General features: G+C 64.0%; 2 protein-coding genes across 4 annotated transcripts in view; one reads left to right on the top strand and one right to left on the bottom strand.

Annotated features, from left to right (window-relative positions):
• The window catches only part of LIMS2 (LIM zinc finger domain containing 2), a 34,839-nt gene that overhangs the window by 6,644 nt on the left and 16,071 nt on the right, over positions 1 to 12,124 (bottom strand). For all 3 annotated transcript variants that reach the window (XM_030840338.3, XM_060302584.2, XM_070046023.1), the window contains exons 2-4: positions 10,187 to 10,346; positions 7,889 to 7,955; positions 7,605 to 7,725 (exon numbers count right to left, since the gene is read on the bottom strand). In XM_030840338.3, the coding sequence (XP_030696198.1) occupies positions 7,605 to 7,725; positions 7,889 to 7,955; positions 10,187 to 10,346 (348 nt within the window). The remainder of the gene's footprint in view (positions 1 to 7,604; positions 7,726 to 7,888; positions 7,956 to 10,186; positions 10,347 to 12,124) is intronic.
• GPR17 (G protein-coupled receptor 17) lies at positions 444 to 7,578 on the top strand. The gene is made up of 2 exons (XM_060302583.2): positions 444 to 663; positions 3,718 to 7,578. The coding sequence occupies exon 2, from the start codon at positions 3,783 to 3,785 to the stop codon at positions 4,800 to 4,802; it is 1,020 nt and encodes a 339-aa protein (XP_060158566.1). The 5' UTR covers positions 444 to 663; positions 3,718 to 3,782; the 3' UTR covers positions 4,803 to 7,578.

The raw sequence follows: 12,124 nt of genomic DNA on the forward strand, positions 1-12,124 counted from the left end.
GACAGCGCCCCATTATGAGGCAGCCTGCAGCTGCGCCCCGCTCGAGATAAAGGCCGCGATTTATTCCGCACACCCAAACGGGGCCCCATTATACGGGGCAGGACACAAGGACCCTAAGCAAGTGTCCTGAAAGAGTCCCCTCTCATCGGACCGAACAAGACTCCTTGGCCTCCCACCCTCCCCATTCACAAGACCCCCTCTGCCGATGGCCAGTGCGGGCTTGGGCGCCCAGGCCCGTTGCCATAGCGGCCAGCCCCTCCCTGGCCCCCTCCCTGCCTCCCAGGAAATGACTCTGATCTGAAACGTCCTGTTGTGTCTGTCGGTCCCAGCCAGGCCTCCCACCCGGCCGGCGCCCACTCTGCGGCTTCGAAGACAGTCGCACACTCGGCCTCTGTGCCGCTCAGGGGCCCAGCTGGGGGCGGGGGGTGGGGGGACGGCTGGGACACACTGGAATATTCACGGCCCAGCGGCAGCAGAGGCAGCCAGAGGAGTGGCCCACCACACAGGGGACCCCTCAGGAATGAAGCGGCCTTTCAGGGCCCGAGGGGCTGCAGCCTCGCCTCCCCTCCTTAAATAGCCAGCCGGCCTCCACCACAGCTGCGCGGAGCCCACCACCCACCCACAGGCTGCAGCCCACCTGCCGCCCCAGACCCGCCGACAGAGGTAAGGGCAGGGCCTGGCGGGGCGGGCGGGGAGCTCAGGCCCAGCAGAGGCGGAGGCAGCGCAGGGCAGTGACGCGAGCCCAGCCCCAGCCCCGAGACGCCTCTCTGTGGTCGGGCTCCGACCTACTTATCCAGGCCACCCCGGTCTGAATGAGAGCAGCGCACAGGCAGTGTTCCTGTCTCCCTGTCGGGGCTTTTAAAGGAAGAGTGAGCGCCCGGCCTGCGGTCCCACGGCTGCAGTGACAGCCCCCGTGCCCCTCACCTCGAGCCAGGCGGCTCCGGGAGGGGCCAGAGGAGGAGTCGGGAGGGAGAGGTGCTGGCGGCCGATGCCCGGGAGACGGCCACCCCCCGCCACCAGGCCCGCCCACGTCCCCTCTGCGGAGGCCAAGCCCTGCGCCTGACCCGCGGCCGGCCGGGGCCCCAGGGGGAGGGGAGAGGAACCCCGGCAAAGCAGAAGCGAGCCTGAAAGAATTCTGAAACCAAGTCTGCACCCCCGGAGACAGCACGGTGCACGCAGCCTTCTGGGCTGGGAGGCGGAGGGCACGGGGCGGGAGCAGAAAGCCAGGCGCTGGCCTGCCCGCCAGGTGCCACCTGTGCAGGGACGCGGGGCCCACGCTCGGTTCGCTGCTCTGCCGTCACCATTGTGCTGCTTTTTGAACAAGGGGTGGTGCCAACTGTATCGACGGTCCTCGGGCCAGGCCCCCGTGGGAGCCACTGAGCCAGGGAGGAAACTCCAGCACGAGCTCTAGCAGCCGGGAGCTGTCAGCCTCCACGAGAAAGGCAGGTGGAGGTGTTGGCTGTCCCCGCCGGGTCTTCCTGACCTGACTTCCTACTCCAAGGCCGTCGCCCGGCCAAGTGACCCTGGCCAAGTTAGCTGATGCTAAGCCTCCGTTTCCTCATCTGTAAAATGAGGCAACTGACGCCTGCCCCTCAGGACTGGTGTGTGGTGTCCGGGCAGGCCCGCCGCCTCATGCCGGCCAGAGGAGGTGGTCAGTACCTGGAAGTGGCCCTGACGGAGGGGCCGGGTGACGACTGCACCGCCGCGGGACACAGCCCGAGGTCAGCCCAGAGCGGAGGGCACCCAGCTCAGCCCCTCCCCAGCCCCAGGTTTGCAACAGGACCCCTCCCTCACTTGGCCTCCAGACCACCCCCCTCATGTCACACACACCTGGACCAACAGGCAATAACCCCTGTAGTAGAATTTCAGGCAGCCTGAGCCACTCTGGAGCCAGGAGACATCACCTGGGCAGGGGAACGGCCCTGGACCCCTTCAATAATTAAAATGTGACACGATCGGGCAAGCACCCGCCCTCGGCTTGAGGACGACGGGCCAGATGCCCTCTGCCACTCACCCACAGCCATCTGTGGTGGTTCACGAGGCACGAAGCTGCTGCCAGCCCGACAGCCCCTCGTCCCCGCAGTCTGGACCACCCTCCCTCCCTCTACTGTGGGAACCCGTGCCTGGGGACGGCACCCAGCCTCCTCCTCAGGGCTGACGTGCCCATGCCCACGGGGCACCTGTCAGCCCTGCCAGGGCATGAAAGGGGAGGGCTAAGAGCCAGGAGAAGCTTGCAGGCAACCTGCTCCGGGTCCTGTGGCTCGGCCGGGACACGACGCCGCGCAGGCTGCCCCGCTTCCTGCTGCTTCCCGCCTCTCCTGCCCCCCTGCAGCCCAACCGCACAGGCAGGGAGTGGAGGCGTTGGGGGGCGGGGCTTCAGGGGAGCCCCAGAAGCTGCGCTGCAGGCAGGGGCGCGCGAGGCTGAAACCGACCCCAGCTCGGGACTGTGGACTGTGTGGGGTGTGGACAGAGGGCGCTCTGGCCCGGCTGTCCTGCCTTCTCCTGCCCACACCCCCGGGTCCCAGGCCTGGCGAGGGAGGCGGGGTGTTAGGGACCTTCCCTCTCCTTTGTGGATCTCCCGAGTTGACCAAAATCAAAATAGGAACCTGTTACTCTGTCTGCTGGGGCGGCAGCAAAGGTCACCCACTCAGACCTGGGGTCGGCAGACAGAAATGGCTTGTTAGCAAGGCCAGCAGGGCTCCGAGCTGCGCGGCCCCTCAGGTGTAGGTAAACCAGGCGGGCGAGGCCAGGCGGAGACAGGCCGCCTCCCTGGGCCCCGGGCCTCTCCGGGGCTGCAGATCTTGGCCAGAAAACCCTGGCAGGTCTCTCTACCTCTGGGAGAAATGGCTCTTCCTCTCCTGGGAAAGAATCCGCCTCTTGGTAGTTCAACTACCCTGGGTGGTCAAATACCCCCTGCAGGCCTGGGGCCCAAGGGCTTTCTAAATCACAGGTCTCCACTCGTTAAGATGCCTACCGTGGGGCCGGTGGGCTAAGTCCAGAAAGTTCAAGAGACCTTGGGACCCAGGCCCGGATGGCCTTCAGGTGCCGGCAGACAGAGCAGGCCTCTGCCCTCCCTGACACTCGGACACTGCATTCCCAGCCAGGCCCTCCTGGGGCGGGTGGCGGGTGCCGGGAGAACTGGGGAAGCCGGTGGGCTTCCGGTGGGCAGGCGGGTCAGGGAGGGGTGCGCAGGGTTCTCCCGAGGCTGAGGAGAAGATGGCCGAGCTCTACGCACTGGGCCCCCATCCACCCATGAGAAGTGGGGCTCAGGGGCCCCATGCACCCCGCCCCTCAGACAGCACACAGGGGCAAGGGACAGAAAAGGTGGGGCTCCGCCCCCCGCCCTCGCACCCCCCAGAGCCTCAGACAGACGGGTCACCACGCTCTCCCTGTGGTGCTGACTCCATCCCCCAGGCCTGAGAGGTGGCCCTTCCGGATCACCAGGGTCCAACCAGGGCCTTCACATGCCCTGTAGGGACGTGGCTGCACAGTGGGGAGCCGGCCCCAGCAGCAGCTTAGCACCCAGTCCCTGGTTTTGGTTTTGCTTCCTGCTGAAGTTCAGAGAGCCTGTGATGCCTGCCCACCCCCAGATGGACCCAGGAGGTGTCCTCAGTGGCCCCCGAGGCAATGCCGAGCGTGGAACAGGGTCGGGGTCGGCAGGCACCGCAGGCTTCCGAGGGCTCACGTCTGCAGAGGGTGACGCCCCACCGGTCGCAGGCTCTCCGGGGCCTGTCTGCTTGTTCCCTCCAGGCTCAGCCCCGGGCTCTACCTCCAGCCAAAGCATGAATGGCCTCGAGGTGGCTTCCCCAGGCCTGATGGCCAACTCCTCCCTGGCCCCCACGGAGCAATGTGGCCAAGAGACGCCACTGGAGAACGTCCTCTTTGCCTCCTTCTACCTCCTGGATTTCATCCTGGCTTTTGTTGGCAACTCCCTGGCCCTGTGGCTCTTCGTCCGGGACCACAAGTCCGGCACCCCTGCCAACGTGTTCCTGATGCACCTGGCCGTGGCCGACCTGTCCTGCGTGCTGGTCCTGCCCACCCGCCTCGTCTACCACTTCTCAGGGAGCCACTGGCCGTTTGGGGAGATCCCGTGCCGGCTCACCGGCTTCCTCTTCTACCTCAACATGTACGCTAGCATCTACTTTCTCACCTGCATCAGCGCTGACCGCTTCCTGGCCATCGTGCACCCCGTGAAGTCCCTCAAGCTCCGCAGGCCCCTCCACGCCCACCTGGCCTGCGCCTTCCTCTGGGTGATGGTGGCCGTGGCCATGGCCCCGCTGCTGGTGAGCCCACAGACGGTGCGGACCAACCGCACGGTGGTCTGCCTGCAGCTGTACAGGGAGAAGGCCTCCCAGCACGCCTTTGCGTCTCTGGCCGTGGCCTTCACCTTCCCGTTCGTCACCACGGTCACCTGCTACCTGCTCATCATCCGCAGCCTGCGGCAGGGCCCGCGCGTGGAGCGGCGCCTCAAGAACAAGGCGGTGCGCATGATCGCCGCCGTGCTGGCCATCTTCCTCGTCTGCTTCGTGCCCTACCACGTCCACCGCTCCGTCTACGTGCTGCGGTACCGCGGCCACCGCGCCTCGTGCGCCGCCCAGCGCGCGCTGGCGCTCGGCAACCGCATCACGTCCTGCCTCAGCAGCCTCAACGGCGCTCTCGACCCCATCATGTACTTCTTCGTGGCCGAGAAGTTCCGCGACGCCCTGTGCAGCCTGCTGTGTGGCAAGAGGCTCCCGGGGCCGCCCCCCAGCGCCGACGGGAAGACCAACGAGAGCTCGCTGAGCGCCAGGTCGGAGCTGTGAGCCGGGGGCCACCGCTCTGAGCACCGCCTCGTCCACAAGGACCGGCCCTCAGACTCACCACCAAGGAGGAGCCCGCCTCCGCCCCAGCGGCCCCGAGAAAGCAAACTGCAGGCTCAGCGGGCCGCCACCACCTGCTCTGAGGCCCGAACTCGTCACCCGGCGCTGAGTCCTGTCTTCTCTGCCACGCAAATCCCTGAACAGGGAGCACAGACGGGACCAGACGGCCACCCCCCTGCGGAGACTGGCCCTGCTCACTCACAGCTACAAGACACTCAGCAACGTCACCCCCTGGTGAGGGGGCAAGGAGGCCAGAAACATTCCCTGAACAATGAGCGTCTTTCTCTCCCAAGGGCCGCCTGCGAGGTTCCCAGCCTCCTTCCCCCGACAGAAACGCGCAGTGGTGAAGCTTTGCAGAGAGGATGCCGGAGACAGCTGCAAACGGCCCACGGGAAGAGGGGGCACTGGAAGCTGGGCGGGGGCGGGGGGGGGGAGTCTAAACGTTTTCTCTCAAGTGCAAGGTGCTTTGAGGTCCCTTTGTGGCACCTTTGCCAAAGGACTCTGCATTTAGGGGACACAAGCTATAAATTAGAACCCAACACTGTAAGCACATTTCAGGGTGGTCACCAGGTGACAGCCAGCAACACGGGCGGGGCCCGTGAGGCACATCAGCTCTCCATCCCTCCCGCCAGAAACCCACACACAGACCTGCAGGCGCCCGACAACCCCCAGGGCTTCTCAGCAGCTGCCCGGTCCCTCCCGGGTCCCCGTGGAACACACACTATGGGTGGACGGCCACAGGGAGCTGAGCCTTGTCGCCGCCGGGGGGCGGGGAGGGCAAGGTCCAACCTGTGAACCCGGCTCCCACCAACCCAGACCCAGCAGGGGCAGAGCCCCACTCCTTCCCAAGAGGCTTCCACCAGTCCCAGCGGGCCAAGCTTTGAGCCGTTTTGCTTACAGGGTGGCCTGATCGCCCTCACCGGTCCTTTCTTGTACTTGATTATACTGACCATAAACATAACTGTGCTTGAATAACTGAAGGTTATTCTGTTTGGTTAACACAACTCCCTCCCCAGAACTTTTCTTCCCTCTGACCCAAGAATGGCAAAGCAGAGGCAAAGGCAGCAGTGTGGACTGTGGTTCTGGTGGCCCTACGGTGGGCCTGCCCCCCGCAGACTCTGAAGTTCTGCCCCGTGGGCTTCAGAGCGCCGACCTGGGCTGGAGGGCGTGCGTAGGGCCCCCGCACTCCTTTCATCACAGTGATACTTTACTTTCCTGAGCACGTCCAGCCTCTTCCGGATTTTTCCAGCAGAGCACCGGAGTAGGGGTCCCAGCGTGAGCTGCGGCTCAGGCCCACACCCGGCAGGTGACCCCACGGACCAGCATGGGACCGCCCCGCCCCGCTGCACTGTCTACCCCCCGATGGTCTCTCAGATCCACACCCAATACCCAGGCTGCTACTGAGTGCTCTGCAGACACCAAGACGGACAACACGCGTCTCTGGTGGGGCAGGCAGATGGGCGAGACCACAACGGCAGCGTCAGGAAGGGGTGCTCGACAGGCACCAGAGAATGTGACAAGTGCCCAGACGGGAGGGCATGGGAGATGGACAGCTAGGGCGCTGCGAATGAGGCAGGCCTGCTCTTCCCTGAGGCCTGGCTGTCGGCAGAGGGGAAACTCGGAGTCGGCTGGTTGGTTGGGCTCTGTGGCATTTGGGGTGCCCTCTGGGCACCAAGTGGAGCTGGCACGTGGGCAGTGGGGTACTCTGGGAGAGGTCTGGGGTGGAGGCGGACATCTGGACTGCCCAGCACACACTCACCATGTGAGGCCCCGGGACTTTGGGCCCGGTGCAGAACCCCAGAGGAGCCCAACGTGGAGAGATGGGTGGAGGAAAGTGAGCCAGGAGAGGAGAGGGGCAGCGCAGCCGTGAAGTAGGGGGAAACTCCCAGAACACGGGGGCCTGGGTGCCCAGAGAGGAGCGGGGGCTGCCGTGAAGGCCGCGGAGACACCGACCAGCCTGGGCGATGGGGAGCAGACGGGAGGACGCGGCTGGTGGGCTGGGGAGGGCTGCAGGCAATCGCTGTGGAAAGAAGGCTCAGAGGGTGCTTTGAACCCTGGGGGCCACCAAGCCTGAGCCCCTAGAAAGGGAGAGAGAGCGGACCAGAGCCATGAGCCCCTGCTGGAGAGGGTGTATGGGGTGAGCAGGGCTTTGGGGTGCAGGGACACAGCCCCCACTCTGACAAGGCAGGGGGGCAGCACAGATGCCGGGCGGCAGGGGTGCCCATCCGTCGGGGAGGGGGAGGGAAGGTCCTGGCTGTGGGTGTGATGGTGCAGGGACAGTGGGGGGTCGGGTAGGAGGCGGGGAGAAAAGAGCAAGTCTTCGTGGAAGGTGACAGCTTAGCCTGCTGAGGAAACCTGGGCCCCAGCTGAGTGCTGTCCCTCCAGCAGTGCTCGTGGGGCGTGAGGACGGCGGTGGACGGCCGGGGCCAGCACTGGGGGTGGCCGGGCAGGCAGGAACTTGACTCAAAGCTCCTCATCCTTCCGCTGCACCAACTTGGGCCGCTTGGGCACCCGCTTGGGCCGCCTTCCTCCTTGCTGTATGCTGTCAGCCTGCTCCCAGGAACAGCCTCGAGCCTGGGGTGGCCCCCGATTCACCATCCCTCACTCTCTCCAGGCTCCGTCCTCACCCGTACACTGGACAGGGCTCTCCCGTCCACCTCGCAGGGACAGGGCCGCACGGCAGCCCCATCCGCAGCCTGCAGCGCCTGGACCGGGCCTGGACCCGTGATGAGGGGCCCATCTCACCTGCCGGCGTTCTTCACAAAGCCCAGGTCGGCCAGCTCCACGTCGCACAGCTCGCAGCGGAAGCACCCGGGGTGCCAGTTGTTGTTCATGGCCTTGATGACGCGGCCGATGATGAACTCGCCTGGAGGAGAGAGGTTCCTGCTCGCCTCGTGCCCTGCCCCTCCGCGGGCCCCTCCCAGAGCCGGGAGGGTGGCGCCCGCGGGAGCCCAGGGCCGATGCTCTGAGGGGCAGAGCTCTCTGCCCACCCGCCTCCCAGGCAGCGCCGAGGCCTGTGCGGCCCTTACCGCAGGTCCTGCAGCACGGAGCGAACAGCATCTGGAAGTCGTGTTCGCAGTACTTCCGCCCTTCGAGCTGCAAACGGGGCCAGCAGACAGAGGACAAGGAAGGCACTGTCATCCCCCGAGCTGCGCTGGCCCGTCTGCTGGGTGAGGACCTGCCCTCGGGGACGCTGGACAAACACCCCACTTTGTGCACCTGCTACCACCACAGGAAGCTGGGGGGGGCGGTGCGGGGAGGAATTCCAGGAAGTGAGCTGTCGTGCAAGGCCTGGAGATGGAACGGGACTGGCCTGTTCGACTTGGGGAGAGTGCAAAGCGTGGGGCCTCGAAGAAGCCGGCAACTCAGCAAGGCCAGCCCCGCAAAGGGCCACGGCTGCTTGCAGAAGATCTCGGCCCTGCTGGTCTCAGGAACGAGCTGAGGGCTGGGGGCGGAACGTCAGGCTAGGGAGGGCGGGGATCGAGTTTGAGTTCTGTGTGAGAAGTCCATTGAGGCCCTCAATGAAGGGCCATTGAGCTGGACCTTGGCCCTGTTTCCTGTGTGAGAAGTCCATTCCCCCAGCGGCCACAAAGGACCCAGGGAAGGGACACAGAAGGAGGGACACAGGAAGGGGGGCAAGGGAGTCCTGCAGCCGCTGTCCCCATCTGTCTGGGCAAGGAGGGCCCTCACACTGGCCCCAAGTGTGGCCCCAAGAAAGCCCCTGCTTTCTTCTCCCTTGATAATTGTATTTGGTTTTCCCCTGTTCTCTAAAATGAGTGTCTTATTAAGCTGCACCTGGCTAGAGCCCTAGCCAGTGACCTTCAGAGGCGGCAGGAATTTAAACTGTCGCAGGCACATCCACAGCGCCCTGCCCACATCCCCCGTCCCCCCACCCCCGCCTCCATCATCGGCCAGCATTTCCCAGGAGGCACCACAGGCAACAGCAACTCCTACTCTGCCAGGCAGATCACACACCCCACAGCCCTCTACCAGCCCGTCCCATCAGCTTGGAAATCTATCCAGCCTCTGAGCACTGCCCTGGTGTGCTGGTAAACATTTCACAACTGGCTCTGAGCCTGCCTTGTAGCGTTTGCCGATTTCTATGGTATAAATATTCCCACCCGTGGTCAATTTCAAGCTACCAACAGACCTCCACATGGAGCTGAGAAGAGACGTCAGTAGCCACCACGGTACGGTGTTTCCAGCACACAGGCATAATAACAAATCATAACCTCAAAGGCATAGCTGATCGTGAAATGTAATAAAGGAATTAGGAAGTGGTGAGTTTTGAGTATCTGTTACCTTTGTCGTTTTTTTTAATTCATTTTTATTGGAGTATAGTTGCTTTACCATGTTGTGTTTCTACTGTACAGCAAAACGAATGTTACCTTTGTTTTTAATAGTTTTATCTCATTGTATGTCTATATCATTTAACTTTTAGTAATGGCTGTGTTTAACAACTGGCTTGCAAGGCTGCTGAAAATTTAACGATCTGCTCTTGTGACCCAGTGCAGCCCAGTGTAGGCCCCTTCGCTTCCATCTGGATTACCGAAATAATCAGCTTCTGGTCCCACCTGTTCTCCTAGCTTCTGTCCCCGCCGCACACAGTCTCTCCTCAGCATAGCAACCAGAGGTCCTTCTCTAAGGTCAGACAGACGATGTGACCCCTCCCCTCCAGACCCTGCAGTGGCTGCTGCCCCTCCCAGGAGGAAAGCCTGAGGCCCCACGAAGGCCCACGGGGCCAAGCAAATCTGCCTCCCCACTCTCATCTTCTTCTGTTCCCTCTCCTTTGCTCTGCTTCCATCACACCGGCCCCCCACTGCTCCCCAAATACCTGCGTGCTCCAACCTCAGGGCCTCTTTGCCCTTGCTGTGCCCTCTGCCGAGAGCTCTTCCTGCAGGTACACGCTGCTCTCTCACCTCCTTCAGGTCTGCTCAGACATTCCCTTCCCTGATCACCACCCCCCCCCAGATGCCTTACAACCAGAGCACTTAGCGCCATCTGGTACACGGGGGTTACATTTACTGCATGACCCCAGGGAGGGTTAAGTGCCACCACGGCAGGGCGTTTGCACCCCAGGGCCCCCCAGCTCTGCCCAGAGGTGACAGGATGAACGGTGACTCTCCTTCAGCACCCGTGGCCACCAGGAGAACACTGTTCACATCTCACAGGTAAGGGATGGGCCCCGAGGTGGCCAGCAAGGTCCTCAAGGAACACCGCTCGGCTCGAGGGCTGGCGTGTCTGCCTCAACAAGAGGACCACGGCCAGGCGTGGCCCACAGGCTGCCAGAGGGCAGAGCCTGAGCGGGGTCCGCGGAGCACGCTCACCTCGTAGAAGAGCCCGTCGGGGAAGGGCCGGAAGCACTGTGCGCACACGAAGCAGTGCTCGTGGTACAGCTCGCCGTTGCTGTTGACAATCCGCTCGGCGGGGGCGAAGCGGGCCTGGCAGCGCTGGCACACGGCATTGGCCAAGGCATTGGACATGTTACTGGGCGGGAAGAAGGAACGGGCAGGTCAGGGCCTGAGGGCCGCACTCGAGGGACACGCTTTCTGGGGTGAAGACAGCGCTGTGCTCACCCCGGGTCGGCCTTGGCACCGCAGGGACTGAGCCACACAGACGGGGCCACGCTGCCCGGCACCGGCTTGGGTCACCCATCCCTGCAGCTACCTTGTGCCTCAGGCACATTGGGTGCCAGCGCATGCCGGGCCACGGTGGCCTTCCCAGGTGACACCCCTGCGCGGCCAGCGCAGCGCCTCCATCTCCCAGATGGACAAGCGGAGGCCTGGAGAGAGTGACCCGCCCACCACCAGGGCCACAGTGGGCGGGGGCAAAGCCTACATCAGAACCGGTCCCCCGCCTGACTCTGGGGCCCCGACCTTCCCCCACACCCTGCAGCCCCCCGTGCCCTACACAGGGGCTCAGGCACAGGCCCGGCCGTCGCCGGGCTCACGCCGGCCAGAGCAGTCACGGCTCAAGTCCGTTGCTCTCACTCGCAGGGCGGCCGGGGCTGGCCCTCGCTCTCCAGGCCCAGACGCCCAGCCGTGGAAGGACCCTAATCACGGCCGTGGCCATGGGTTACAGGCTGTTAGATGACGGACACACAAGCTTTCAGCGGGGTGCCCGGCCCACTGTAAGCCCGCAGCGGATGGCGCTGTGCTTGTCCGTGTCACTGACCGGGCCCCCAGGCTGCTCAGTCATGGCGCTGGGCCGTCTCTCGAGGTGTCAGGGACACTCGGCAGACACAGGGGAGTGGCTCGGGGTTTACACACTTATTTAATCCCCAAGGCCACCCTGCTTTCCTAAGGCTCAGAGGGGTTAAGTAACTTGCCCAAAGTCACAGAGCAGATGACAGCGTCCAGATTTGAACACAGATTGGTCCGACTTCAATGGCTCTTTCCCCTGCACCACGACTTAGTTTCAAATCACCTGCACCCCCAAAACATATAACCACCCTACCATGGGGAAGGTGAGATTGTGAATATTGGGGATGGGAGCAGAGTGGGGAGCGGACCTCCTCATCCACAGAGGGCAACTGCTGTCCCCGGGGAAGCGGCAGACATCCCGCCGGGAGGCGTGGAATCCGAGCTAAACTACAGGAGAAATGGCCACACAGACAGATGTGTGCTGGCTCCAGGCTGGGGCCCCAAGGCTCAGGCCGGAGGAGCCTGGCTGTCAGCCCCGACAGTCTCTACAAACGCCCAGCACCCTGCTGCCTGTGCCTTTGGCTACAAGGGCGGCAAAGAGATTTTGTCTCGTGTCAACTGGGTGGGCACAGAAGGTCAGGCTCAGTGAGGAGAGATGTAACCAGTTGGCAACATCGCGTAGACGCGTGCGCTGGCACGCGGCACGTCTCCTGAGAACATCTCTTCAGCCTGTTCCGCCTCCCGGGATGCTGAACCCACCCCTCCCTCACGGCCACAGCACAGCGAGGAGGATTCTCAAGCGAGCAATGCTCGTGCTGGGGTCCCTAGGCGCGATGAGCCCAGGAGGTGGGCGAGGGCTCTGCCTGTCAGGGGTCTAGGTGTGGACAGCGGGTCTAGCGGAGGGCCGCTGCCACGTGGACGCGGTCTGGAAGCCGGGCTGGGGCACTCTGCTCTGTTGGAGGAGCCCTCGCGGCAAGGGCAGGGCCGGCAGGACCCTTGGCAAGCCTTGCCAGGCAAGTGCACCTCTGCATGCCTCTGCCTGCCCCCGGGTTACTCGGGGGACCAAAGCCGTCTCCTGCACCCATATTTAAGCCAAAGGGGCCATGAGGCAGGACAGTGGCA

Source organism: Globicephala melas, chromosome 7 (genome assembly GCF_963455315.2).
Source record: "Globicephala melas chromosome 7, mGloMel1.2, whole genome shotgun sequence".
NCBI lineage: Eukaryota > Metazoa > Chordata > Mammalia > Artiodactyla > Delphinidae > Globicephala > Globicephala melas.